A 27,144-nucleotide genomic window follows, 5' to 3' on the forward strand; every position below is an offset into this window, starting at 1 on the left:
GCCCCGAGCGCTGCGCTACCTTCCACCGACACGGTCGCCGGGCTCTGTGAGGTTGGCACGTGCGCAGCAGTTCCCGCAGCGGCATGGAGCGGCGGTGGTAGTGGCTCGTTCGCTGCACGAGGCACGCTAACAAGCCAGTCCCCAGGTGAAAGGACACCTGCAGCTGCTCGCCGTCCGGGCGGACGATCAGTCCGCTGAGTAGCGAAAACAGCGGGAGGTGTCTGCCGAGCAGCGCAATCACACCTCCAGAAGCGTGCCTGCGGCGCACCCGCCCGCTCGGCCTTCAATGCCGCTACCAGAATGAGCCGGCACACGCTGTGTCTGCCCTGCAGCGACGCCTTGCGTGCATGCCACAGAGCAAGCACGGAGAAAGGGAGACGAAAGAGCGGCCGCGGATCCTCCTCTGTGAATGTGTCGGTCCGCGATGGAGCTCCTCAGAGACAGCAATATCCATGTCTTCCCAGACCCGCCGCCATGGACTCGATGGATGCGCTCCTCCGACACCTGCACCACCCTCTCCCTCAGCAGTCTGGTGATCGAGCCATCCGCAGTCCGAATCCCAACCTGCGCAGGACCCCCGCCCTTTCCCCAGCCCTCGGTACTCATGAGGTGCCACCGGTAGCGGGCGTAGTCCGTCCGGAGCTCCGCAAACGTGAGGCCGCGCGAGGCTTGGCCGTGCATGATAATGCCTATGCACAGCTGCTTTTCGGGGATCAGCCCACCGCAACTCAGCGGAAGCGTACCCCCCCCCCTCCCACCTCTACACCGTCAAGACCACAGCTGCATACACAATATTCCTGTTCGACGTATGTCCCCAAGCGTTGGAGGGGTCCGTAATGAAGTGGGATCAGTGTAATGCCTTAATGATGGACATGTGCCTGTTTCCCTCTTTTTTTTCGTGCCCCGCAGGGGTTGGCGCATTCACCTGCCAGCCCGGGATGGGGAGGAGGAGGAGGTGAGAGGAGAGAGCGGAGAGCTCGTCGTCAGCTGTCAACGCTCAAGACACGCCAGCACGATCAAAACGAAATGAAGGAGACTTCCGTGTCCGTCGGCACATGATGTGCCGTTTTGTGTGTGTGTGTGTGTTAGCTCGACACGAGCGTAGTACTTCAGGGTGACCTTTCGCTGATGGCAGTGCCGCTGTGGGCTGCAGCGTAGGTTTTGCAGAGTTGTCTCAACAGCTGTTGGTCGACTTTGTTCCTGGCGTGGAACTGTCGCCCTCCGTCTCTCTCGCCCCCTCACCCGTTGCGTTTTGCATCGTGCTCCAGCCCCGAAGACGCATCTTCTTCAGTCTTTCGTGCGTGACAGACGCGCCAGCACGCTCAGGGAGGAACTTCTCGTGGACTCTCCTCTCTCGTTTCCACCTCTGCACCACCGCTCACCATCTCCCCGTTTTTACTCTTTGTTTTCGCCAAAGGAAACACCATCAAAAGACGCCCCTCCATCTTGCTGACGCAGGCCGAGCAGAGCCACAGCAGACTACCGCCGCAAAGAGGAAGAAAGGACATCGTTGAACTTACACGGTGCGCACGCGTGTGCGTACCGTTCTCCTCCTGCAGAAGCGGCCCTCTAATCGAAACGTTCATACGTTTTCTGTGGTCGAAGGGACAACAATGCCTCCCAAACCTGTCATCATTGACCATGATGGTGGCCACGATGACCTGGTCGCACTGGCGCTGCTGCTGGGAAATCCGGAGGCAGTGAAGGTGATCGGCTGCATTGTCACCGACGCCGACTGCTTCGTGGACCAAGCCTTCAGCGTCTCGGGTAAGTTGATGGCCATGATGCACGCCAGAGAAGCGACGGAACTTTTCCCCGTCGCGAAGACGTCCTTCAAGGGCGTCAATCCATTCCCGTCGGAGTGGCGGTGGAGCGCAAAGAACATGGATGACCTGCCATGCGTCAACATTCCCGAGCATGTGGCCATCTGGGAAGCCGTGCGAGACGAGAACGACGCACTGGTGGGAGAGGAGGTTATGGCTCAACTGGTGATGTCATCCCCGGAGAAGGTGACCATCTGCGTGACCGGGCCGTTGTCATGTGTAGCTTGGTGCATCGATAAGTATGGCGAGGAGTTCTGCAAGAACGTCGAGGAGTGCATTATCATGGGCGGCGCAGTCGACGTGAAGGGCAACGTTTTCATTGACGGCCGTACCGATGGCAGCGCGGAGTGGAACATCTTTTGGGATCCTGTGGCGGCCAAGACGGTGCTGACGTACCCACACCTCAAGAAGATCGTATTCTCACTCGACTCAACGAACTCAGTGCCGGTGACGTCGGAGGTGGTGCAGAAGTTCGGTGCACAGAACAAGTATTTGCTGTCCCAGTTTGTCGGCTCTGCATGGGCAAGCTGCACACACTTCGAGCTGATCCGCCCCGGTGACATGTACTACGCGTGGGACGTGCTGACGGCCGCGTATGCCATTGAGCAGCGGTTGGCGGAACTGGAGGCTGTGCCGCTCGACGTGGTGGTGGAAGCAAACGCCCCTAACGAAGGGCAGACCAGGCGGGCAGCCGAGGGAGCTGCCGTGAAAAACACGTACGTCGCAAAGAATACAAATGCGGATATGTTTTATCGCATGGTGATGGACACTGCTCGCTGCTGCCCAGTGTAGCTGCGTGTGAGTGCTGCATTCACCTTGCCCTGAAGGCGTTTTTTTTTTTCGGATTTTCTTGGCGTTGCGGATGATGGACGGTCGCCTCCTCGTGATGTCAGGGTCTAATACCCCCCCCCCACACACATACACACCCTGTGTGTGGGAGCGGCCAAGAGCCTGTGGCCTGCCCTGGTATACGGCCGTGGACCCTTGGTGTCCGCGGAGAGGTCTGGGCTTGCTCTGGGCCGAAGAGACCTGCAGCCATGACCACGTCTATGTCAGCTCACTGCAAATCCTGTGGACGCTTGACGAAATGTGCGCGTCCTACGCCTGTTGTGGTGTAGCTGCTGTGTTGGGGTGGCTATGACGCACTTGGTCACCGATCTCAGACGCCCGGCGGACATCGCCCGAAGCCGCGCTTACGCGACGATAGGAGACGATGCTCGCCCAGCGGCGCACGTGCACCTGATCGTGCTTTCAATTCCTGCAGCGGCGGGTGGGCGGCGGCGACAGCATAGAGTGCCGAGGGCGTGCCGCCATCTAGTGCGCCAGCGCTGTGCTGCCCAAACCGCCGCCAGAGCCTCGGCTCTCCCGCCTGCGTTGTGCCGTGGGGGCGTCCGGCCCGGCGTTGTGCCCGGTATGCTACGCGGGATTCGCGGAGCGCTGGACGCACACCTCGGTTCACGCAGCGGTTGCGCGCGCCATGTTGCTGCTGCGCACATGTCACGCACGCTGTCTGGGCTTTCCCCGGAGGGCGCCCACCGCTTCCCCCCTGTGTTCCCTCAAGAGGACGGGCTGTGCGCTCTTCGTGCGCAGGCACGCGCGCATCCGCGGCGCCCCTCCGCCTGCACCCACCCACGCCTGTGAAGGGCGTGCGGGTGCAGGAGGGGGTGGGGTGCCCCCCCTCCCCGTCCCCCCTGCTGCCACAGACTCGTGGCAGTGCCCCGCCTGCCGCGGCGCATGCGGGCAGGCCATCCACGCACGCCCCCTCCCCGCGGCATCGCCAGAAGTGGAAGATGGAGGACAGGAACCCCCCGACGGACAGCAGCGTCGCCGTGAAGCGGGCCGCAGTGTCCGCAGGTGCGAGCGCTGCGTGCACGCGCTGTCGAGCACGGCTGGCGTGGCGTATGATATCCAGACAAGGCATGCAGAGGTCAGCAGAGCAGGAGTGATGGATGGAAAAGGCGCGAAGAGATGCAAGCCAAACAACGCCCAAGCGCATCTGCTGCGCAAGCAGGCGGCACCTCCCACCCCGACCGGCTGGGCGAATATGTGCCACAGGGAGCCGCAGGCATGTCGGGAAGACCCCGAGCCACACCATGGAGCCCCCTTCTCCTTCCAGGCTGCGATGCGGAGAGTCGCCACGCCATGCTATCGAATGCAGCGGCTTGAAGCGGCTGAGGGGGGGGGGTGGGCATGGCGTGCAGGCGGCGCACGGGAGCGCAGCTGGCCCCGAGATGCGGCTGGCCGGCTTTCGCCTTGAGCACATCCGGCATGCACCTAGACCGCTCCCTGCTACCCCGCACGTCAGACACCACCGCCTCCGTCGGGCGCCGGCCGCGCAGCGCGTAGCCGAAGGAGAGGGAGGGCGGACGCGAAAAGACATGCAGAGTCGGCTGGGCGCGCGGCCCGATTCATGGGCGGCGCGGCTCGTCCTAGACGACCCGGATGTGGGCGTAGTGCAGCAGAGGTGGGGGAGCTGTGGTTGTGTGGTGCGCGTGTGTTTATCGAGTTGCCTCGGGTGAAAGGTCACGATTGGTCGGAGAAGAGGCGTGAAGTGTAATGATACAGTCGCCACTGTGCTCTGAGTGTTCTGTGGCTCGTTCGTCTCTACGTCTTACCTTCTGGGTTTTTATTTATTGGTAACCCCGGCTGCTGTGCACCTCAGTTTTTGTCCTCAGGTCGGCTTCTACGTGCCGAGTGTCTCTACGACGCCACCTTTGTTTTCGGATGGTGTCGTTGAGCGGATGGGCATGTCAGTTGATGGTGGCCTACAAGGGAGATGAGGACATTTATCGAAGCAGTGCAGCTCAAGCTGAGCGAACTGTTGCAAACCGTGCTCGTTTAGTTTAAAGGACGTCAACCGTTGATGGTTTGCGTGAACGTCTGTGAAATGCGTGGCTGTGATACTGCGCGACGCCTTGTGGGGCTTCTGCGAAGCAGCTGCGCACTCCTGAAACGAGGAAAAACGATAGGGTTGTACGCAAACGCTTGAGCTGCTTCTGTGCCGTAGAATGCACTATCGTTGCGTGGTTGGATGGCATTGGCCGTCGCGGAGATCCATGCGCACACGCGCGTGCTGTGTTTTCGGTGTCAGGCGCATGATATCTCAAGCTATCTGCATGCGTACACCCTCGCAGCCTTCAGAATCGTGTGAGTGTCGGTTTTGTCCCTCGCAAGATTAGGCGGAGGGCACATGCTCTCTCTCACGGGAGGCTCTGCACGGTAAAGGATAGCCCTCCGGCGGAGAGCTTTCTTGTCTTTCTCAACCGTGTTCTATATCCCTGTCTCCTCTGCGTCGCTGCTCAGAGTTTCATTGTTCGGCGTGTGCGCCAGCGTGCACCTACACCTTCTCACCGCTTGTTTTCCGGCTTGGCACTGGTGCAGTGCGCAGAGTGGAAAGTAGAGGGCTTCACTCTCGGACGGTGGGCGCTGTTCTCGCAGCACACCGCCACCTCACCTCCTGTCGCTGTTCGGGAGTCATGGACGCTGCAATGGACAGCGAGGGTTTCGCTCTGGGGCCCGTGGCAGCTTCGCGCCACGCTAACCCAGCCGTCGCAGCCTCCCTGCCACGGTTGACGGCGACGATGGTAAAGCAGTCGTCGCAGTCGATGCGGGACAGCTATGAGGCCGAGTTATACAGGTTCAAGAGCACCAAGAGCCAAGCGTTTTTACAGGATCGCCAGGCATACACTACAAACCTTCCGCGACTCTTGCCGGAAGGCATCCCGTACACTGCCAACTTCATCTCCTTCGACCATCTGCGCGAGTGCGGGGCGCTGAGCGAGATGCTCCAGAACCAGGTAAGCATCAGCACCGAAGATTTGCGACTTCTCTACGAGGCTCGGTGTCTCGACCAGGACCTCCCCCCTTCGTGGCAGCGCGAGATGCGCTTCATGGAACTCATCAGCGCGAAATGCAAAGGCCGATTTTTTTGCCTGCCGGAGAACGGGTTCGGCGTTTGCTCCGCTGAGGCGCTGGCGGCAGTTCTCTCTCGCAACAGCCACTACAGTGTTCTTGATCTTTCTGGAAACCGCCTGCGCGACGACGGCGCGCGCTTCATCGCACATCTCATCAAGCGGAATCGTACTCTCGTCCATATTGATGTAGCCTCAAATGATATCGGGCACGTAGGTGGGGTGCTCATAGCCCGAGCCCTTCTCGAGAACAACACGGTCATCTCGCTGGACATTGGCGCGCGCGCTGGGGTGAACGGGAACCACATCGGTACCCCTGGCGCAGAGGCTATTGGAGAGGTGCTGCGGTCTAACGAGGTACTCGCCAGACTCAATGTCAGCAGCAACGGTCTCGGTGCCGGCGGCGTAGCCTTCATCGCCTCCGCTCTCGAGCGCAACAGCTCCCTCACGCGCCTCAATCTCTCGAGCAACAACCTGGGCCTTGAAGGGGCCCGCGTCCTCGCATCGGCTTTGGAGGCGGCACATGTGACGCACTGGGAGCTTCAACGCAATCACCTGGATGATAAGGGCGGTGCGTGCTTTCTCAACGCGCTAGCAGGGGCGATTCGGAACGGGTATGACGTCGTGGAGTACCTGGACTTGGACAACAATGCCCTTGGCGAGGGCAGCGCCGAGGCAGTTGGCAAGGTGCTGGCTGTTTCCGGCTCACTAACCACCTTGCGGCTGAGCGGCAACCCACTTGGCGCGGGGGTGAAGGCGATCAGCACGGGCCTGAACGAAAACCATAGTCTGAGCTCCCTTCATCTTTCCATGTGCTCCATTGATCACATCGGCGCCGCAGCACTTGGCGCCGTCCTCTGTGTGAACCACACACTTCGCCACCTCGACATGAGCAACAACCGTGTCAAGGACGGCGGTGCTGTGGAGTTGGCGAAGGGCCTGGCAGTGAACAAGTGCCTCACATCATGGAACCTGTCGTCCAACCGCATCGGCCACGCTGGCGGGCTGGAGATGGCGAAGGCAGTGCAGAAAAACCGAACTCTGCGTCACCTCAACCTGCGCCGCAACTTGATGCTGGAGGCGACGGGCGAGGCTATCAGCGATAGCTTTCGCGCTAACAATACACTTGAGCGACTTGACGTGGCATACAATAACTTCTCTTACGTGTGCGCAATGTCGATTGAGCGCGCGTTGGAGCGCAACAGGGCATCAAACAAGACGCTGCTCGTTCCGAAGCTGCAGGCAAACATCGACGCCCTGGCGCCGAAGGAGAACGAGCTGGAGCGCGCTGGGGAGGATATCGAGGTGGAGAAGCGTATGGTACGCGACCGTGGCGAGGAGCTGATTCGGCGCGGTGAGGAGGCGCGTGTCGTGTCAGAGAAGCTTCGACGCGAGATTGCGGATCTGGAGCGCGTGTTCGAGAAGGCCAGCGCCGCCAGCGACGCCGCAGAAAACCTATTCCGACTGACCGAGGACCGCGTCACGAACAGTCTGACAGAGCTGAAGATGAAGCGGACCAACATGGACGCCCGCATCCAGCAGGAGAAGGACCGCCTCGATCGCCTGCACCGCGAATCAGAGAAAATCCGGCGTCAAATCAAGCACCTCGAGGAGGCTGAGAACGAGCGGCTGGCGCCGCTTCTGCGTGACCTGGATGGGACGGAGAGAGACCGCACACAGGAAATGGCCGACGCGAAGTTCGAGGGGGAAAAGCTTGCTGCCCTGGAGCTTCAACGAAAGGAACTTCAGATCGCTGCGGGCAGACGCGCCAAGAAAAAGTGAATGCGAATGTGCGCAGATCGTTTCAGCACTTCCCCTCCCCCTCCCCGTCCTACTCGCCCTTTTCATGCCCAACGGTGAAGCCTGTTTCTTTTACACACATGTATAGTACCTTCTTGTTCGTTTCTTCCCCCCCCCCGCGCGCGCACGTGTGCATCCTGCTTTGTGCTCAGATGTCCCCGCACGTGCGCGTGTGAGGATGTCGCTTTGATTCTTGTATGAATGTGCAGCCAGCGTCTCTTGCTGGCGCGGAGGAATCCGTGGAAAACCGAAAGGCGCAAGTGCCACGGCCCCACACGAAAGTGAGGAGGACGTGACCTAGAGAAGTCTACATCGAAGGCGCCTAGTTTTCTCTTTTTGAGTTCGCCAACACCATGGTGAACTGGTCTGTACCTACGCGCGTCGAAACGCATGCGCATCTCTGCGCACTCGGTGAATGCAGGATTGTTTAGCCAATGCGATTCTCGCTGTGTGGTGACTCGCACTGCCTTCCAGAGAGTTTTCTCCTGCCGCGCGCGGCGCGGCGGCATGCCCGAAGAAGTCTCTTCTGCCTCCGTTGCGTCGCTACCGCGGCTTCCTCTCCGCTCCATCGTCTTTTGTCCCCTCCACCTTTTGTTTTCGTGCTCTCTCTCTCTCTCTTCTTGAGTTGCAAATGACTGTCGAAGAAGATAAGACGACGGCGTTGCCATCTCCACCGCTTTCCACCCCACCGACAACTGGACGAGATCGGCGAACACGGAAAAAGTACGTCCGGCATGCCGCGACTTCTCCACGGGTCGCAAAGGGCAGGAGAGGAGCATGAAGCTGAGAAGCTAACAAAGTCTTTGCCGAGAACCGCTAGCGATTTGGCAGCGCAGTCCCTCGCGAATCTGTGGCGGCGACTGTTTCAGAGTTACGTCCACTTCACCCAGCCGGGATGCTTGCCTTTTGTTGCCGATGTCGCAACATACAGCGAGGGCGTAGACAGCGTCGCCGACTCTGACACTGCACTTGACGCCTTGTGGGCTGCCGGCTTTGATGCATCCTCAACGCCGGATGCTCTCATTGTACACCTTTTTCTCGCGAACAAGCACCTCGACGCCGTTTCGTGGATTATTGCATTTTGCCTTGTTGATCGGCTGCAGCTGAGCCACTACGTACGGCAGCGACTACGGGAGCTGTCATTCTTGCAGCAGCGCGAGGATAGCAGCAACTGTTTTCTAAGGCTCGCCAGGGAGCACGTTCCGCAGCTACTCTTCACGGCTTACTCTCTCGCCTTCAAGTGGCATTTGGACTACACGGTATCGGTCAAATATCTCACCAATCTTCTTCCGCACACACGTAGCGCCAGAGGACGTATCCTTCGCTGCACGATCAAGGAGGAGCTCGTCATTCTTGAAACGCTCGAGTTTAACTGCGCCGTGTCGCATGACCACTTGCTGCAGTTGATGGATCATTTCTTGACAGCGTCCGAGCGCCGCTACGTGCTGCAAGTTGTTCATAGAGTGTGATAGAGGGTCGTCACTCGCTCTTTCGCTCAGCGACCTTTTTCCATTCCTCAACACAGATCTCTCTCTCTCTCTTGTGCGCGTGGTGTTCTGAACTTGCCTCAGTCGCTGCGGGCCAACCCCGAGTGCCGTCATGGGCGACGACCGGAGCCCTCCTCCTCACCCTTTTTTTTGAAGTCTACACTCATAACCTTTCTGCTCTCTACTTTGCTTCCTGTTCCCAGCTGCTTTGAGCATTCCGATAATACATATCTGAGTTCCAAGTGTCAACGCAGCCGTGCCGTGCTTCCTTAGCCTTCTCGCAGTACTTGAGGGCTTCATTCTTCCACGTGGCATGATTGCCTGTGGCAAGCAGCGAAAGAACCTCGCTGTCCTCTTCTCACATGTGTCCAATAGGCGTCGATGTGCGCCGAGATACACCGACGAAGTGCCTCGGTTGCCCGTGGCGTCACTGTTCTTCCTGCTCTACCGCACCTAAACTCTCCTCTCCTTTCCTCCTTTTCCTCTCCGCCGTACTCCGCCTCTCCGTTTGTGAACCCCACCGTCTTGTTCCCCTTTCCACGCATGTGCCCGCTTACCCCTCCCTGGCGCGTCTGCTGTTTTTTTTTTCGTTGCTGCTCCGGTTTCTTCGCACGTCCACGTGTGCGTGTTTGCGATGTCGACATCCGCGTCGCATTGTAACTTGTGCGCGTACCTTTGTCTGTCGCTTCCACTGTATGTGCGTGTGCGCGGGCAGTAAAATCAAGCCCACATATTTCTTCCACTTTCCTGTCTTCCTTACTTCTCTTTCTTCCCCTCCATTTTCCCTTCTTCGTCTCCGGTTGTCTTCCTTGGCTTTGTTCTGTCGCCCTCTCCCTGTAACCTCCATCCTCGATCACCACCTCCTCTTCTCACATAGACATTGTCACTCGTTTTGTCCATTGTGAAGCAACCGGCTTTCTCTTCCCCACACCTTACTCAGCACCAACACCACTGCCTCCTCCTCTTTTCCTTTCCCTCTCTCGTTCCACCTCCCACATTTTCCTTTGTTATCCATTTTTTGCCCCTTTTTTCGGCGAATTGCACTGTAGTGGTTTGCCTTATTTTTTTGCGGTTTCACGCAAAATGTACCTGCCGAACACGAACTCCTCCTCGCAGATGATGCAGTTCCCCTCTAACCAATCTCAGCAGCAGTTTTCTGCCATTTCCTCCTACACCCCTCAGCAGCAGTTTATCGTTCAGCACCCACAACAGCAGGGTGTGTACCAGGCGCAGAATCCGCAGCTTGTTCCGATGAATATACCGTCGCAATCGAACCAGCAGTACGTTGGCGGGCCGCCGGGCACTATCTACGAAGGCGGAGTCCAGGGATCGATGAACCAGTCGTCTCCTGACCAAAACGCTCTTCGCCACAACAGGACGCAGATGGTTCCAGTCCCCTCCAACGACGAGCGATACCGAAAGCAGCTCATTGTGAACTACCTCGCCCAGGACGTCACCAGCGCTGACCTGCACACTCTCTTCGCCCGCTTTGGCCCCCTCGACGGCGCACGCATCATCTTCGATCGACAGACCAGCATGCCTCGCGGCTACGGCTTTGTCTACTTCCGCTATCCCGACAGCGCCAAGCAGGCTGTGGACACCATGAACGGCTACGAGTTTCACGGAAAGCGCCTTAAGGTCGGGTACTCGACCAACCCACTCAACATCATCTCCAGTGCATCCTCGAATCAATACCCCGCCGGGCAGGTTAAGTAACGAGAGCGTGAGTGTATGTGTGCACGTGTGCGGGTGCCATTGGTTGGGTGATGAAACGCACTTCCACGCACCACCTCGCTGTGCAGATCCTTCAGCTCTTCTTTCTTATGCTTCTTCTCGTATTTGCGACCGCCTCTCACCTCCATGCATCGGACGCAGAAGAAAAAAAGGTGATGTCTTCAATGACGGCAAAAGGCGTGCGTTTGCGAGAATGCATGTACGTTCACATGTCTGCATGTGTTTCATATTTTCTTCTTGATAGTGCCGTGTGAACAACCTGCTCGAGCGCAAGCTGCTTTTCTCTTTTTACTGTGTCGTGTTTTTCCCTTTCATGTGGGTTGACATGTGAATGTTTCGTCACACGCTCTCACTGTGCTTGGTTCTTCCGCCCCCTTTTTGTTTGTTTTCGCCTATTTTTTTTTGCTCTTTTTCGTTCGCCCCTTTGTTGTCCTTGAAGTGCCCTTTTTTCTTGCCTTTCTTCTCTGATCCTCGTTTTACCCTTTTCTCTCTCCCGGTGCGTCGTTGTCGGAGTATTTCTAACTCGTTTTTTGCTATTCCTTTATTCGCTAACACGTCTCTTTCCTTCTCTCGCCTCACCCCCACATCTCGATTTGTATACACATGTATGTTTGTATATGTGATGCTCTATTCAATTGGCCTTGCTGTTCGTGCGTGCGTGTGTCTCGTTGTCCCTTTGCCACCATTGCTCTTCTCCCGCTTCTTTGGGCATGCCCTTCGTTTCGTTCCCTGTTCCCCCTCTTCCCCTGATTTCGTTTTTTTGTTGTTTGTACCCCTCTTTCCAGTAGTCTTTTTTAAACGAGAACTGGCCTTCTCTTGTTTTCCCCTCTTCTCTATGCCTCTTCTTTTTTTTTCTCTTGGCAGACTTTCCTCTTCGCTCACGGTTTGCGTCTGTTTCGGCGCGCGCGCGTCCGCGTCTTTTCTCCTTGGTTGCTATTTCTTCTCCTATTTTCGCTTCTTTCCTTGATCCCTTTTCCCACTGTTTTTCGTCCTCTCCTGGTTTGGTCTGCCCCTCTCCCCTTTTTCCTCTCTGTGCGTTGACGGATCCCCGCTGCTCGCTTTTATAGTTTTTGTTTCACTCTCTCTCTTCCCTCCGTTTTCTCTTTTTTTTGTTTTGTTTTTGCCTTGTGCTTGCCCGTTGCTGTATTTTGGTTCATTCTCTCTGTTCTTTTTTCTCTCTCCGTACTGTTTTGAGATTACATCAGAGCAAAACAGGAAGTTAGGCGAGGTCTTTACGTGTTGTGTGTCTTCGTTGTGCATGAGTGACATCCGAATTTCGGCTTGGAAGAGAATGTCTTTTGGTCTTGTCTCGTTTCAGTGGTTGCTTGTCACCGTGTGTGCCTGTGCATGTGGCTCTGACTATGTGTCTCTCTGTCTGTTTCCCGTTTTCATTCCTCTCTACTTCTCTGATGAACGTCGTCTTGTGCTCGTTCTCATTTCTTTTTTCAGACCCAGATAACCAATTCCTTTTCCTCTCTCGTCGTCGTCTCTAGCGGACTGTGGTTGTGTGAGGTTGTTTTTCCTTTTTTTTGCTGTGGTGCTTTCCTTCTTTTCTGTTCTCTTTGCCCCTAGTCGTTTTCCGTGCTTGTGTAGGTGTGTGTGTGTGTGTGTGTGTGTGTCTATGGCTCTTGCATCGTGAACCTTGTGACGAGAAACGCACAGGAAACACACAAAGAAGAAAACACTGTCTTCTGTTTGTATATCCCATGGCTTAGAGGTGCCCCCACAAGGATGGTGAGCTTTGTTCTTTTGTGGAGTGTCGTGCTGGGTTGATGGCGACACAACGACCAAAGTGTGATTCACGTATGTCGCTCATGCAAAGAGAGCGGAGGTAAAGATGCGATGATCATCCTCTTTTTGCTTACATTAGACCTCAACATTTCTCATTCATACATGTCTTTTTTTCTTTGTCTGCGCGCGTGTGTGCGTGTGTGGTTGCATATGTGTACTTCTCTCCCTTGGTTTCTCTTTTGCTTTTGCGTGGTCTACTTCTTTATCTCCCTCCCCCACCTACTTTCGTCCCTCGTGCTTTGTGTGGTTAACTTTACATGGTTGAAGGCGAAACGCCGTTCTGTTCTCACCCGGGAATACGTATGCACAAGGGACACAGAAAGCGTCCGCACGGAAAAAGGCTTATATATGATTCATTGACGTCATCTCTTTTCCTTTCTCCTGTGAAGATTAATAGTTATGGAGCTTGCCATGCTTTGCTCCTTTTTTGTGGATTAGCTGCATCTGTGTGTATGCATGATTGCGCGCTTGTGTTTGTGGATGCATCTCCATGCATTTTCTTGCGATTATCGTCTTGTAGATCGCTCTCTTTTGTGAATTGCGTTTCTCTGTTTTCTCCGGTGTTTCCATCGTTTTTTTTCCCTGTGCGATCCTTGTCCTCCTTAACGTTTCGTTGGAGCTGCATCCTTCTCCTCCCCCGCAAAAAAGAAAGCATAGAGATCGCTATCAAAGCAGCAACACAAGCAACAATCAAACAAAGCAGAAAGCACTCAGTTTTTTTTTGTCTTGACAAGCAACGCTCGACTACGTGTGACTGCTCTGGGTGCATTTTCACCTTCTTTTCCTGTGCTCTTTCGTGCAACTCTGAATCACGCGTCTGCTCATGGATGTCGGTCAATGTTCCGTATCTTGCACGTCTCTGTGCATTATCAGGCGCACACAGCTTCATCGAGACGTCTCCGTGTGAGTATGGGTTTGCTGATAGTTGTAAGCTCGCATCTATGTTCAAGTGCTAGGGGTGTGTTTTGGTGGCGGAGGCGATGTAAGAAAACGGGATGACGGACATCGTTTCTGTGTCATGGCCCCTTTTCTCCCCCTTTGCTGTACCTTAGCAGCGGTCTGGTGACAGCTCGTTTTTGCGTGAGTGATTACACTTTCCTGAAACGAACGCACATTTCCCCGTTCTTCGCGTAATCTCTCTCTCTCTTCAAGCAAAGAAACTAAACGGACCTCTCCACAGTCCACAACGAAACATACGCACATACACGTTAACGCACAAGAGCTCGCTTCGTAAAGAAACTGCTTTGCTTTGGGTCGTATCTGCATTCTCTTCGCGCCGCTCGCGCAGCATCGTGGATGTCCGCACAGGCAGAGTGAAGGGAGAAACTAGGCCCCAGGCCAAAGCCTCGGCGTTGGTTTGGAACTCGAATCGATATCTTGCTTCTCTCCTATTCACGCTTCCTCCTCCTTGGCTCCAACACAGAGCGCGATCGGGACGACAGTGTTGTGTACTGGTGAGCAGAGGAGGAATAGCGTGCCACTTTGTGTGAGGGCGGCGCCGAAGATCACCCAACAGTGACTGAAGAAACGAAGCGAACATGCAAACGGTGAAAAAAAAGCATGAACGCATTCCACACACGGCAAACGCGGTAGAGTCCGTTTAGCGAGCACACACACGAAAAAAAAAAGCGAAGGAAGAAATACCGTTTAAGACGAAAAAATCACGTCAGGTCTTGAGTACAGGAGTCATCCTCTCCTTGCGTCGTTAGCCTATTGTTTTGAAGTGCAGACAATGGTCATCGACTTGTCCTCTGCCTTTTTTTTCGTATCATTCATGCCCTTCAGTCCCCTTTTCGTTTTGTTTGTTCTCTGCGTTTTTTTGTTTTTCTTTTGTGTTGCTGTGCTCCCTTTTCATTTGAAATACTTTGATCACACAGCATGCCAAGCAATAAGAACGACAAGGTAGCGTCCTGCCTCACTCTTCCGCCAGGAAGCCACACGAAAAAGAGTCCAGACAAAACGATGAGGTCTGCACTAATTTTGGTTCCCGCGGTTCTTCCTCGAAGGAAACGGAAAAGGAAAAAAAAACGGTCAATAACGAAGAGGTTCTTTTTTCGCAGTGAACGAAAAGGAAACGAGAAAAAAAAAAGATACACCACGAAAAATCTTTTGCTGATTATATATATATATATACTACCTTTTCTTTTCCTTTTCGCAGTTCTGTACGCCATTCCGTTGTGTTCGTTGTTGCTTTTGCAGTAACCGCAGAGCTTCTCTTGTCTTTCCACGGATACATATATATATATACATATATATATATATATGAGTCGCCTTGTCTAATGTGAGAGATGGAGGTCCTTGAACGAAAAGAAAAGTAACAACACGCACACTCCCCGGTACTTTCTCGTCGTGGAGAGGTCATGAGTACTCAGACCCTTCCCTCACTCAGTGCGGGAGGGTGGCGGTGGTGATGATAGTGGGAGGAAGGGCGCCCTACTGGCCACTTGCCGGAAGGCTTCCTTTCGCCATCCTTAACGCCCCTCATGCAGCAGAGACGGTGCGAAAGGCGGGCAGGGTGAAACAACACATTGTCGTGCTCACGTGAGGCTAGTACGGCGAGGTGACCTTTCCGCTTGTGGACGGGTCGAGAGCTTGAAAGATGAACGACACGTGCATACGACATGTTCAGTTGGGCTTCGTGTTTCTCCGCTTGGAGCACCACTCCGCTAATGCAGCCGTCTCTCCTTCATGCCCTGCGTCGGCGCTCAAATACTTTTACACGTCCTCCCTACTCTGTTTGTTTTCTTCCGCTACTTCCTCGCTCCTCCTCGTGAATCGTTCGCTTTTTCACTGATCATGAAAGCACTAGAGCCACCACAGAAGGCATGCACGGGTCAACCTACGTGCACTATTCATGTCCAACTCCAATGCTGGTATACTAAAGGATGTTATAGGGCGGTCTTGCCCGTGGTGGATTTCTCGCCTTCTTGCAGAAACAAGGGTGACAGAGAGCACCCTCAAGCTACTGACCACGTCGGCCCAGAGGCTTCAGCTATGCGGCCGACTCTCTCGAAATGGCGGGAACCGAGCTCTATTTAGCCCTCTCCATATTCCGCACTTACATGCCTCTACGTCAATCGCGGAAGCTCAGGTGATTATGACGCATGGGAGGCGGCTAAGGATGGTTTCTCGAAACAATGGCGATGTGAAAGTGCATGTCGACCTCTCCGACTTTCTCTCGTGCAGCGGGACTTGTCTGACCGAGGTCGAAGAAGAAGTGGAGCGACTCGCCGAACTCACGGGGAGGAACTCGTACACCTCTCCATTCTGGTTAACGCAACCGCAGTTAGAGAGCCACTTTCGGAACGCTCTTGCTGGGCACTCTACAGGTTGCCCGCATGCGTACTCGGCGCATGACTGCGAGGTGTATGAAAACCCGAACATGTTTGTAGAGCTCAGTTGCGGGACGGCGACGACGGCGCGCTACGCCAATCTGGGCGAGTTTCGAATACACCCGTATCTCCAGCTCTCGTTGATATCGTGCATATCTTTTTTACGCGTATTTTCGCCCATTAACGTGCAAACTCGACGCGCCTTCGACGCGTGTGTGGAGTGGCGCCTGCGATGGGAGTGTCAGCAAAGTGGGTGCTGGTGCAGTGTATGGGGTACCGTGCAGGACTACGCGAGCTGCGGATTTGCGACCCTTGACGGCGCCATTGGTGTCGACGTGTTCGACGCCCTTGGGAATCCTCTCTTTCTCATCCACGCCCTATGCACGACTGCGCCACTGGACGTTTACTCCAGGTGTTATCCCTACGATAGTATTGTCACCAGCGCCGACACCTTTTGATCCCTTTGTGTGTGTGTGTGTGTTTGTGCTCTTCATCCTGCTTAACTCTTTTCTGCTCTGCTGCTCTGCAACTACACTCTGCCGTGTTTCAGAAAAAAAAACAGGGGAACATCATCAATGGATAAGAGGGATCATGAACGCTGTGGAAGAGGCAATGAACAGATTTCGAGAAGGTTCGAAAGCCCACCTCGCGGATTCACTTGTACGCAAGCAAATACGACCACCGAGCAGTTTTCTTGCGTGGCTCGCCACTCATGGCGTACCGAGTTGCTCTCTCTTCTTGCTGTCTCGTCAGCTGTTCTGCTGCGTACGCCGCGTCTAATGTCAGCGTGCCCCGTCTCTGTGTTGAGTCTTTCGTCGTCCGTTGTCGGGCTCCTCCTCTTTACGTTTGTGCGCCACCAACGGCATGAAACGCAGAAGCGATGCAAACAATGGCAAAACCAGCAACATCCGACCCTGAGAGAGGCTTCTCTGACGACGGTTACAGCGCCTTTCGTCGCCTACTGCTCATTGAGCTATCCGTCTTGCGGCGCCGCTACGGACTCCTCTCCGAGGACCATCACGATGGCGCTGGCGGGCACGCCCTGCCCACCTCTGCCGCTGTCCGCGGTGCCGCACCTTTTTCTGCTTTCCAGACTTCCTCCGTGGATGAAGAGACTGGCGTCCTCTGTCAGAGCGACCGCGACGCGATCGAGGCGCTTTTTCACTCCATCGACGATTTCACGCGTGAGTTCAATGAGGGCAAAGGCGAGGTGGAGCGCGAGGACATTGTCTCCAGGATTATGCGCGATATAGTATAGGGAGTGACCTCTTGCAGCGCCGCCTGCTGTCGCGTGTCACGTGGAAGGACACACTCAAGTCAACAACAAGTAGCCGAAGAAACGGGCTTTTCCGGTGTCTGCGTGCTCTACTCGCCGGTGGCCGCCTCCGACCACTTGTGCGTCATGTATGGCGTATCCGCGCCACCCCGTGTGGGAGTGCTTCCCGCGTTCTGCGTGTCTCAAGGGCGATGTCGAGCGCAGAGACGCGTGTTCTCATGGGGAAGTGTGCCCCGCCGCCCTCTCCTTTCCTCTTCCACGGACTGGCTCTCATGTTGCTGCCATTCGTACGTCTCTCCATGTGATGTGCTTTCTTTCCCTTTTTTTTTGTTGCAACTACACCTGCATGACTACGCCCGCTTCTTTCACACCTACTCGTTGCCTCAACTCGCCGACCTCGGTGATGCACTCCTCCTCCTCGCACGCCGCGAAATGCGTTCATTTCACCGTTCCTACCCCAAAAACACACACACACACACACACACACGGCAGCATTGTATCCAAACATGACTGCACCGAGGAACAAGATCCACCGCATCGGCAAGCGGAAGGGTGCGACCCTGAAAGACGTCAGCGCCTGGCGCTGGATCAAGACGGCGGCGCGCCACTTCAAACAGGAGGGCAAGATCTTCGTGCCGAACTGCACCGAGATCATGAAGAGCTCTCACGGCCGCGAGCGCGCGCCGCAGAACCCGGACTGGTACTACATCCGCTGCGCCGCCGTCCTGCGCGCCATCTACCTGCGCCCTGGCGTGGGCTACGGTGGCCTCAGCAAGCGCTTCGGTAACAAGAAGAACTACGGCAGCCGCCCTGAGCACACCGTGACCTCCTCTACCGGTCCCCTCCACTGGGCCTGCAAGTCGCTGACGAAGCTCGGCCTCGTGGAGCCTGGTGCGCAGTCTGGTCAGCGCCTGACCCGCAAGGGCCATAAGTTCGCTGACTCCCTGGCCTTCCAGGTTCAGATCCGCAAATTTGGCCAATCTAAGGCGTAAACCCGTGCCAGCATGTTTGCTTGCTTTGCGTTTCATTTTTTTTTTCATTTGCTAGTGAGGGATTCTCATGCGCGTCTATATATATTTCATAAAGAAAGCAAAAGACAGACAATGAGAGGGCACATCTGTGATCTTTCTGCACCGTTTATGGCGCGTGTCTGTGCCTGTCTGCGAAGCCGTGTGTATGTCACGCTTCTCAGACACACGGCTTCGCAGACAGCAGATGGCGAATGCCTTTTCTCCTTCTCCGTGTTCCTCTCTCGCCTGCTGGACAGTGGGACGCGCATCGTGTTGTCCTTCTCACCTCTGCTTGATAGGGCCACAAGTGGCCAGGAAGGCGGAGGGGGAGGGGCCGTGAAGGTGAGGGAGCCTGTTTGACGGGGGCGCGGCGCGTCGCGTTGATGAGATGATGTGATATTTTGATTGGGCCGACTCTATCCCATCGTCGGTGCCCCAAACAGCTCACCTTTTTTTTGCCGCCATTGTTGCCACTGCTCACATTCCTTCCCTCCGTTTCTCTCTGTTTGAAGGTGTCGTCGTCACACATGCGCTCCACTCTTGCCGGTGAGTCTGTTGGACAGCGTTCACCGAGTGAAAAACGCGTTTGCGAGCCATTTTATGAGGGATACTAGGCGTGATGCCACATCTCCGTACACTTTTTCGGGCAACCGCGATTGGGGTTGTCGCGAGTGCGCTTGCCTCCGCCCACTATGCGCAGCGAGCCCCAGCATTAGCTTCTTCCGTCTTCGAGGGACCGGACGCCGGCACGGCGGACGCTGTTGCCAGCATGCGACTCCAGGATCAGGCCATACCGTGGGAGATGGAATGCGACGACTTTCGCCACGGCTACCAGACAAACACAGTGCAGCTGCAGATTCTCCGACTGTGCGCCGAATACGCGGCTTCGAGCGGTGAGAAGTCACCTGTGATACGCATCGTCGGATTCTTTCCCGGGGTTCCGAGTAAAACCGTGTACGAGCATCTCACAAATGTGACGCTGCGGCGCGGGTGGGACTGTAACTACACCAATTTTGAGCAGTTTTCTGGAGAATGCCCTTCTACACTGGCCGAAGTCGATCCGTTGCGGCGCCCCCTCGCCGCCGTGGCGAAAATGCGCCCCTGCTGCTCTGGCGATGTGTGCACCCTTGTCCCAGATGTGGCGGGCGTCGTGCTCGACGACCATGGCTGGTTCACGCACCGTGTCGGTGGCCCATTGCTACGCCGCTTCGGCCTGGCGGACCGGCTGTTTCAGTACGAGCGTCTAAGCTACGCGTACTGCTTCGCCGAAAGCGCTGCAGTCATGTCCAAGGACGCTACCACTGCTAGTAAAATGTACGACGTGCTGTATAGCGGGTCCAAACGCACGCGTGAGGTGGCTTCGACAGCTGCGCCATCGCTTCGTGCATGGCTTCAGGCAAATCGAGAGGCTGTGCCATGTGCAGAGGTAGACATGAACTTCCAACATATCCTGCTTCTTCCGATTGCCGATGCAGAAGCGCAGCTGTTTCGCAACTCAGACCAGCTTCGCTCGCTGTGTACCATGGGAAGCATGTTCGACATGACGAGCACCAAGCTCGTTTACAATGTATGGAAGGATACACAGCAGCGTGTGCTGGATGGCACAGTGTCGTCACCGGGCACTCTTCTCGTCATGAGTTCTGCAAACAATGTTGGTATACCAGCGCTGCTGCCGCGGTGGGCACAGAAAACAATTTTGTCGACGATGTCACATAAGGCTTACGGCTCCCTACTAAAGGCTTGCCGGGAGCACACCAGTCACGAGGACTCTGTTTGAGCGCCGGAGTAGGAGACGGCGACGTGTGAGCATAGTTCCGTATTTTCTTCCACAACGTGTACATCAGCAACAGACAGGGAATCTCTCGTTAGGAGTAGCGGGCGCCGGTAGGTGCGCGCAGTACAGCAAGCACATCTCTGTTGGATGGCCTTCACGCTTGCCCACCTTCCTCCTTCACGCCCACGAACTGTGGTGTTTAACGAAGTGAAAAGAAAGACGAAAAGAAGAAGCGCCCGCCCCACATCTTTGGGGTGTGCAGGGGTGTTCGTCTCCCGGTGATGTGCTGCCCTCCGATTGCCCTACCTCCTCTCATTCCGCTCCTTGTGCCGCCTCCCTGAACTCTTTCTCCTCTTTCATCGATTTCCAAGCTGTTTTTCGCCTCCTCTACGTTTTGGATCTTTGTGCGCGCCACTCATTCTCTATCCGCGACGCGGTTTTCTACGCAGAAGATGTGGTACGTTCTGCCATGCATCTTTAGCGAATAGACGTCCTCCGCAACTCTGCTCGCCTGTTCCACTCGCCTTCTTGTCGATCTTTGTTTTTTTTTTTCGTCTTGTCTTCCCCCCGAGTGATGCGTGATGGTCGCTGCGCATTTCAGTGTACCCGCATCACATGGGCCTTCTTTCTTTTTCGTTTCTTCTCCATTGTAAGTCCTCGCGCTCGTGTGTGTGTGTGTGTGTGTGTGTGTGTGTGTGTCTTCCCTGCCGGCAATACGTCTCGCCGCGCCTTTGCTTCTCTTGTTCTATCCTTCCTTCGTTTCAAACGTTTGAAACAATATTCTGATGCCAGATGCAGCGTTTGTGCGCGACGTCGTGGAGCATGGATGTTTAGCATGCCCACATGAACGTGGTATTTTGTTGTGCGTACACCTTGACGCCCGTGCTCAAGGCTATGGAAGGCCACGACTGTGGAAATGCCGGCACCAGGGCTGATTCGCAGTCCTGTGCGGTAAGGTGTCCCAATGCGGATCGAGGATACCGTGCAGAAATCAGAAGCTGTGTTGTGTGAGCGGTCGCAGCCGGCGATGGAAGCTGCGAGGCGGCCCTGCACTCCCTGCAGCGACGTTGGAGAAGACCTGCCCCGCTCGGTCGCAGGTTCCCGTTGCTCTTTTGGCGCTTTGAATGGGACGCCTCTTGGAGGTGGAAGAGCAGCTGCTCGCTACCACGAAGGGCAAGATCGCTTCTCCGGCCCGCGTGAGGCAGCCGCTTGCCCGAGTGTCAGGAGCTGTTTCTGTGTAGCGACCGTGTCGACTTGGCCCGTCAGGAGAGCAAGCAGCACATCCCTTTTCTCACTATCGCGGACGTTGAGTTCCGGGAGACGAAAATGCCGCCCTGGTTTTGCGCGGTGCAGATACTGCGTCTCCTCATCATTTGTCACACAGCCGTCACGTGGCTGGGGCACGCCTTTTGCCCGCATGAAAGGTGGTCGGGAAAGGGCTGGGGTAGGGGGACTGGGAATGGGGAGGCGCGACAAGCCTGGCGAAATTTCCGCCTGCACCGCAGCGTTGCAGCTAAGGGTATTTCGTGCCTGCTACAGCGGTGCCCGGGATCTCTCCACTGTTTGTGGCGGCCCGGTCCTGGAGGTGGTCCACCTTCGTAGCTGCCGCTGGGTGAAGAACCTATCGACACTGGATAGAGAGCTGCTCGGCTGCTCATGGCGGCCTTTGATGGCGCCTCCATTCTCTACACGAGCCGGGCTCTGGCGGCAGTGCACCTGTGCCACTGAGACGCTGGTAAGCTGGATTCGGCCTCTGCTCGGCTCGGAGCGCCTGCGAGAAGTCTTTTTATCTGGACTTCATCATCGACGGCGGCGCCTGTACACCCACCACCAGCAGGGGAATGAAGATGGCCGACTTCGCCATCTGCCCACAGCTGGTCGATTTCTCCCTGCCTGGCGGCTCCCCGCGACTCATTCCCGCCGATCTCGCCTGGCCATCAAGTGAGAAGCATTGGGTTTCAACGCTGCACCAGCTACGTTTCGCGTTCGTTATCTTGAGCTTCTTCCGCAAAGTCGAGGGGGCCGACCGTCTGCGTCATTGCCAGCACCGGTAAACTGTGAATTCGCAACCGACGAAGGTGGGCGACATCTCTCACCTATGCGCGAACCACCATGCTGAAGGTGCTGGACTGTCGCTGCTGCAGCGCTGTGACGGACCTCTCGCACTTTGCGCGAAGCGAAGAGGTGGCGGTAGCGTGTCTCCGCGGCCGCGACGAAACTGCGGTGGGACCGCTAGAGTCCCTCGCCGGCATGAGGGCCTCGGAAGTGCCACGTGCTCTCGCACAAAACTCCCCGTTAGCGTGCAACCGCTTTCCGTTTGCCCCCCCCCCACACACACACATACACACACACACACACAAAGACCGCGGCAACGCCGTATGTGTGCCACTCACCACCACAGGAAACAGGCGCTACCTCCGTCCAACGGATCCTACATGTCGAGAGGTGGTAACTCGTGCGCCTCCGCATTCGAAATGCAGTTCAAAGTACGTCTTCCTCATGACCGGTACATCTATCTCCACGCGTTGGTCATTTGAGTACTCTTCTCATGTGTGTTTTCCCTCAAGTGTCGACCGCTCTTCTCCACCCTCTGCCTTCTGGTTCTCTGTTTTTTTTTTCCTTTCCACCCCAAGACTGTGTCGTGCGCGTACTGATTCGTGCGGTATGTGTCTGTGTGTGTGTGTGTGTGTGTGTGTGTGTGTGTGTGTGTGTGTGTGTGTGTGCATGCCCTGTACGTACGTACCGCTGGTGACGCTCGCTTTTTTTTTCTCGTCTCCTCTCCCCGGCCACTTACATTTTTTTGTATAGTTCTTCACTTCCGCGCGGTGCACCGACCCCCGTCTCCATGTTAGCAGTCGAATGCCGGGGTCATGCTGAATACCATTTTTCTCCACTTCTTTTCCTGGCGACCAGCCGTGTGTGTGTCGGTCGGTCTGTGTAGGCCTCTCTTCTCCCCCCCCCCTACTGTAAACTGTGCCTGAAACAGACCCCTCTCTCTTCGTTTCTCGCCAAAGAGGAGACAATGTGAAACGAAAAGAAAGCAGACGGTGCTGTTCAGCTTCTCGAGTTGTGCTCACGAGTAGAGGCGTTGTCGTAGAGCGGGGCGGCCACGTAGCCGGCTGGTGCTTTGTTTTGTGAGTAGGGGCGCCTGCGGACCATCTGCGCTCCTGTGACTTCGCCTCTACCGAGGCGCGCCGTCACCCGGATCGACTCTGCTCTCTTTCATACGTGAGTGTCACGAGGGTTCAAATCCACTACAGAGATTGGACTCCATTACACTTTTTTTTTTTGTTGTACCCTTTTGCCCTTGATTTCTACGCGATCGTTGCCTATTCATTTTTTTCTCTACAAGAGGTGTGCGGGGTACGGCCTGCTTTTCCTTTTCTGCTCTTTTATGCTGGATCTTTTTGTGGCTGCTACCTTTGTACGCATTTCGCTCCTTCCTCCCACTGGTGGAGGTCTGGCTCGGAGCGATGACGCGCTGGCAGGGGCTGGCAATCACTTCACAGGTTCGGACAATGGGCAGCGTATTTTCTGGTCTCGCCGCGCACGTCGGGAGAGGTCGACGGTTGCTTGCGTCGCTTTGGCGGCATCCCTGTGATCCTCCTCGTGCACCGCACGTGCTCCGCGTGTCGTGAATCCCTCACCGGTGCGTAGGAGGCCGTCGCAAATTCCTTACGGGAGACACCCTCTCCTCCGAGTCTCTTTCCCCCTCTTATGTGTTCTCTTGTGTGTCTTTGGCGCTGCACTGACGACTTCCGATAGTTTCGAGTACCGCAGCGTTTGTGTGCCTGCTCTCCATTTCCTTGTCGGCTATACGTATATCGAGAGATGTAGAAGAGGACGCGTATCGCTCGATGCCGCAACAACACGCCATCAGGAATCGCTTCTTGGACCGCACAGTTTCCTCGGTTCCAGACGCACAGCTCCCACGCATGCACGACTGCGGCGGTTTCTTTTCTTTTATTTCAGCGCGAAGACGACAGGCGAAACTTGAGCACGAGATACGAGTCCTCTTTCTCTCTTGCGGGGGACAGGAGGCGGCGGTGGTGGTAGTGGGGGAGCAACAAAAGAATTCGTCTTTCTGGAAGCAGTGCAATAGCACAGCGGCCGCGTGGGGCCCAGGGTGAGGTAGATACACGCGGCGTGTCGTGGGCGTCTAAACATGCGTGAAAACGCTTGTCTGCTGTTCTCAACACCTGTCTCTCTATATACCTTTCGCAGCGACGAAAAATCGCTTGCTCGCTTTCTTCTGCGTCTTCAGGGGCAACTCTCCTCCTATTCTTGCGCGCTCACTCGAGTTGTAAACGGTTTCTCGTGTTGCAAGGCTTGTCTACGATGCCTATTGCGCTTTGCCAGCACCGGTGAGATGGACCACGTTACTGATGCTGTGCAGCATGCGCATCAAAGTTTACTCCTTACTGAAGATTACAGGATTAGTGGCAGCAAAGGGTTCCGCCTGCTCGCCGCATTCTCGTACGATCCATTGGCGCTGGCGCTGTGCTCTCTCTCTGGTAGAGCTTCCTTTACAGTGGCTGCGGTGTCGCCTAGTGCGCGTCTGTATAGCGAACTTCTCTTTGGCGCCATCGGCAACAGCAACCCGACGCTTGATCTCTCTGGGAACCGTGTTTTCCACACACTCGAGTACGGCCGAGTTCCCTATGATTTGCGCCAGGCGCTGTACTTTTCCAGCTGGTGGCTCAAGAAGAGTGCTCTTCCCTTGAAGGCCAGGGGCGCCTCTGCCCTGTACACGCTGCTTGCCGCCCCTGCGGACGTCTCGTCCAAGGTCGAGGCGGTCGAACTTGGCTTGAAGGAGTACTACGCCCTGAACCCGTACGCGCTGCAACCTGAGCGAGTCGATGCGCGAGTCACGGGCGAGATCGACAATGCACTTTGCACAGCCCTGGCGTCACCGACACTCCGCTTGCGTTCCCTACACGTTGGCGGCTGCAGCAACACCACTTTGCAGCTGATTTGGCAGCTTCCACAGTTGACGGACCTTTCCATCAATGGCATGCAAGGAGAACAGCTTTCCGTGGACCGACTGGCGTGTGCCTGTTGCTTGAAGAGACTGTCGTTGGTTGGCGCACAGGTTGAGCAGCTCGCCTTCTCTGAGGTCTGCCGAGCGCTCGTGGACGTGAGTCTCCTGTACTGTCGCGATTTGCGCAGCCTCGCTCCACTGGCACGTGCTACGCAACTCAGATATCTTACTGTTTCGAACAGCGACGTGGAGAATATCGAGGGCCTTGACGAATGCGTGAACCTGGAAAGTGTGCGATTCACCGAATGCGAACGACTCACAAGCCTCGCGCCGCTTGCCGGGGCGCCGCGGCTGCGGATTTTCTCTGCCACGCGGTGCGCCGTGCGCGACATTCATGGGCTGCATACGTGCCCGAATCTGGAAAGTGTGGACTTCAGCTGCTGCGCTGAGCTGCTGAGCCTCGCGCCGCTGTCCGGCTCACTGCGCCTGAAAGCGATCAACGCGGCGTGGAGCAGTGTCGAGGATATCGAGGGGCTGAACTTATGCCCACAACTCGAGACTGTCAACTTCACGGAGCTAAAGCAACTACGAAGCCTGACAGCGTTGAGCGGAGCTGTGCGGCTGCGGGTGATCAACGCGATGCTGAGCGGGACCGAAACCGTCGACGGCCTTAACCGCTGCCTTCAGCTGGAGAGTGTCAACTTGACCGACTCACGCCGACTCACGAGTCTTGCACCGCTGGCCGGCGCTCCGCGATTACGGATTCTCAACGCTCGCGGCTGCCCCGTAAGGCTCATCGATGGGCTTGGCACTTGCCCGCAGCTCGAACATGTCAGCTTGCAATGTGCGAAGGAGCTGACGAGTCTCCTGCCGTTGGCCGGTGCGGCACAGCTGAGGATTGTCGATGCGTCCTGGACCGGCTTGCAGAGCGTCGACGGCCTCGACCGGTGTTCGCGACTGGAGTCCGTTGACTTTACCGGTTGTCGTGGGGTGGTGAGTCTTGCACCATTGTCCGGGTCACCACGGTTGCGCATCATCAAGGCATCTGAAAGTGCCGTCAACAACGTTGATGGACTGAACACGTGCGCCCAGCTTGAGCACCTCCACGTCAGCCGTTGCGCGAAGCTGCAGAGTCTCGCGCCGTTGGCGGGTGCGCCGCGGCTGCGCAGCATAAATGCCTGCTGGAGTGGGTTGCAGAACGTGAGCGGACTTAACCGGTGCCCGCGGCTGATGTTCATTGACGTCAGCCACTGCCGCCACTTGCGAAGTCTCGCACCGCTTTCCGGTGCGCCGCGTTTACGCAGGATCGAAGCGAATCACAGCGCGCTGCAGCACCTGGATGACCTCGACATATCGGCCAAAGTTCATTTTGACTATGTCTGGAGAAGACTCTCGCGTCGCGGACGACAGCCGGCCACGGCCGCTCAATGCGATGCACAGACGATGGGTGGTGGGAGCAAGCCACACATAATCCCCAAGGGGCCGATCACTGGATGCGCAGAAACGCCGGAGGATCGCGATTGATCAGTACGCGAATGCAGTGTCTTTTGCGGACGGTAAAGTGGAGAGCCGCCGTTTGCCCAGTGTACCGCACTGCGACACATGCCAACCTCGGTGGTGGGTATTCTTCGCCTTTTTTTTGGCGTGCATTTTTGTCTTTTACCTTCTCCCCCGTAACTGTGGGTGTATGGTGTCTTGCCTCGGCGTCTGTGTTACCTGGTTTCATGCTGCGTGCGCGGTTTTCGATGTTTCTTTCTCTTTTCCGTCTACGGGTTCACACCCGTGCCTCTAGCGAAGCGCACGGTTCTCCGGATACCTTGTTTCGCCTTGTTCTTGCCAAAGGTGTCCGTAACACCCCCGCAAGGACACATATTCGTTTGCTTGTGCTGTGCGTTCGAAGTGGCCGGATACTCCTTAGTGAAACCCCGACGTGTGTTGCGGATGCGCGCTGTGACTCGGAGAGAAGCAAGCTGCCGCGCACAAGAGCGGCTGCTCGCACGTCTCACGTTTTTTCCTCACCCCGCCTTTCTCGTGCGGTGTGGAGAGAACCCAAAGAATTGTTGTTTGTGCGAGGTTTTAGCGCCTGTCTTCTGTCTTCTCAGCGCGGTTGCTGCCTCTGTTATGTACTGCAGGGGGTAAGTCTCCGAGAACACGGTCCTCTTTCACCTCCCCTCTTCCACGTAAATGGTTTTTCCCTAACCCCCTACCTTTGTTGTATGCCTGTG

The 27,144-nt window shown here is 56.0% G+C and overlaps 9 protein-coding genes across 9 annotated transcripts; all 9 read left to right on the forward strand.

Annotated features, from left to right (window-relative positions):
* Positions 1-1,613: 1,613 nt before the first annotated feature.
* LMJF_29_2800 (putative inosine-adenosine-guanosine-nucleoside hydrolase) lies at positions 1,614-2,615 on the forward strand (the record flags this gene model as incomplete). Its single annotated transcript, XM_003722315.1, has 1 exon — positions 1,614-2,615. The coding sequence occupies one exon, from the start codon at positions 1,614-1,616 to the stop codon at positions 2,613-2,615; it is 1,002 nt and encodes a 333-aa protein (XP_003722363.1).
* A 2,684-nt stretch (positions 2,616-5,299) lies between these two features.
* Positions 5,300-7,516, forward strand: LMJF_29_2810 (ribonuclease inhibitor-like protein; the record flags this gene model as incomplete). The annotated part of the gene is made up of 1 exon (XM_003722316.1): positions 5,300-7,516. The coding sequence occupies one exon, from the start codon at positions 5,300-5,302 to the stop codon at positions 7,514-7,516; it is 2,217 nt and encodes a 738-aa protein (XP_003722364.1).
* A 752-nt stretch (positions 7,517-8,268) lies between these two features.
* LMJF_29_2820 (conserved hypothetical protein) lies at positions 8,269-9,003 on the forward strand (the record flags this gene model as incomplete). Its single annotated transcript, XM_003722317.1, has 1 exon — positions 8,269-9,003. The coding sequence occupies one exon, from the start codon at positions 8,269-8,271 to the stop codon at positions 9,001-9,003; it is 735 nt and encodes a 244-aa protein (XP_003722365.1).
* A 1,101-nt stretch (positions 9,004-10,104) lies between these two features.
* LMJF_29_2830 (conserved hypothetical protein) lies at positions 10,105-10,737 on the forward strand (the record flags this gene model as incomplete). Its single annotated transcript, XM_003722318.1, has 1 exon — positions 10,105-10,737. One exon carries the CDS (start codon positions 10,105-10,107, stop codon positions 10,735-10,737), a length of 633 nt encoding a protein of 210 aa, XP_003722366.1.
* A 4,663-nt stretch (positions 10,738-15,400) lies between these two features.
* LMJF_29_2840 (conserved hypothetical protein) lies at positions 15,401-16,336 on the forward strand (the record flags this gene model as incomplete). The annotated part of the gene is made up of 1 exon (XM_003722319.1): positions 15,401-16,336. One exon carries the CDS (start codon positions 15,401-15,403, stop codon positions 16,334-16,336), a length of 936 nt encoding a protein of 311 aa, XP_003722367.1.
* Positions 16,337-16,758: 422 nt separating this feature from the next.
* Positions 16,759-17,136, forward strand: LMJF_29_2850 (conserved hypothetical protein; the record flags this gene model as incomplete). The annotated part of the gene is made up of 1 exon (XM_003722320.1): positions 16,759-17,136. The coding sequence occupies one exon, from the start codon at positions 16,759-16,761 to the stop codon at positions 17,134-17,136; it is 378 nt and encodes a 125-aa protein (XP_003722368.1).
* A 524-nt stretch (positions 17,137-17,660) lies between these two features.
* LMJF_29_2860 (40S ribosomal protein S19-like protein) lies at positions 17,661-18,146 on the forward strand (the record flags this gene model as incomplete). Its single annotated transcript, XM_003722321.1, has 1 exon — positions 17,661-18,146. The coding sequence occupies one exon, from the start codon at positions 17,661-17,663 to the stop codon at positions 18,144-18,146; it is 486 nt and encodes a 161-aa protein (XP_003722369.1).
* A 637-nt stretch (positions 18,147-18,783) lies between these two features.
* Positions 18,784-19,941, forward strand: LMJF_29_2870 (conserved hypothetical protein; the record flags this gene model as incomplete). The annotated part of the gene is made up of 1 exon (XM_003722322.1): positions 18,784-19,941. One exon carries the CDS (start codon positions 18,784-18,786, stop codon positions 19,939-19,941), a length of 1,158 nt encoding a protein of 385 aa, XP_003722370.1.
* A 4,162-nt stretch (positions 19,942-24,103) lies between these two features.
* LMJF_29_2880 (hypothetical protein) lies at positions 24,104-26,443 on the forward strand (the record flags this gene model as incomplete). The annotated part of the gene is made up of 1 exon (XM_003722323.1): positions 24,104-26,443. The coding sequence occupies one exon, from the start codon at positions 24,104-24,106 to the stop codon at positions 26,441-26,443; it is 2,340 nt and encodes a 779-aa protein (XP_003722371.1).
* Between the last annotated feature and the right edge of the window lie 701 nt (positions 26,444-27,144).

The sequence above is a fragment of the Leishmania major genome, chromosome 29 (assembly GCF_000002725.2).
Source record: "Leishmania major strain Friedlin complete genome, chromosome 29".
Taxonomy (NCBI): Eukaryota; Euglenozoa; class Kinetoplastea; order Trypanosomatida; family Trypanosomatidae; genus Leishmania; species Leishmania major.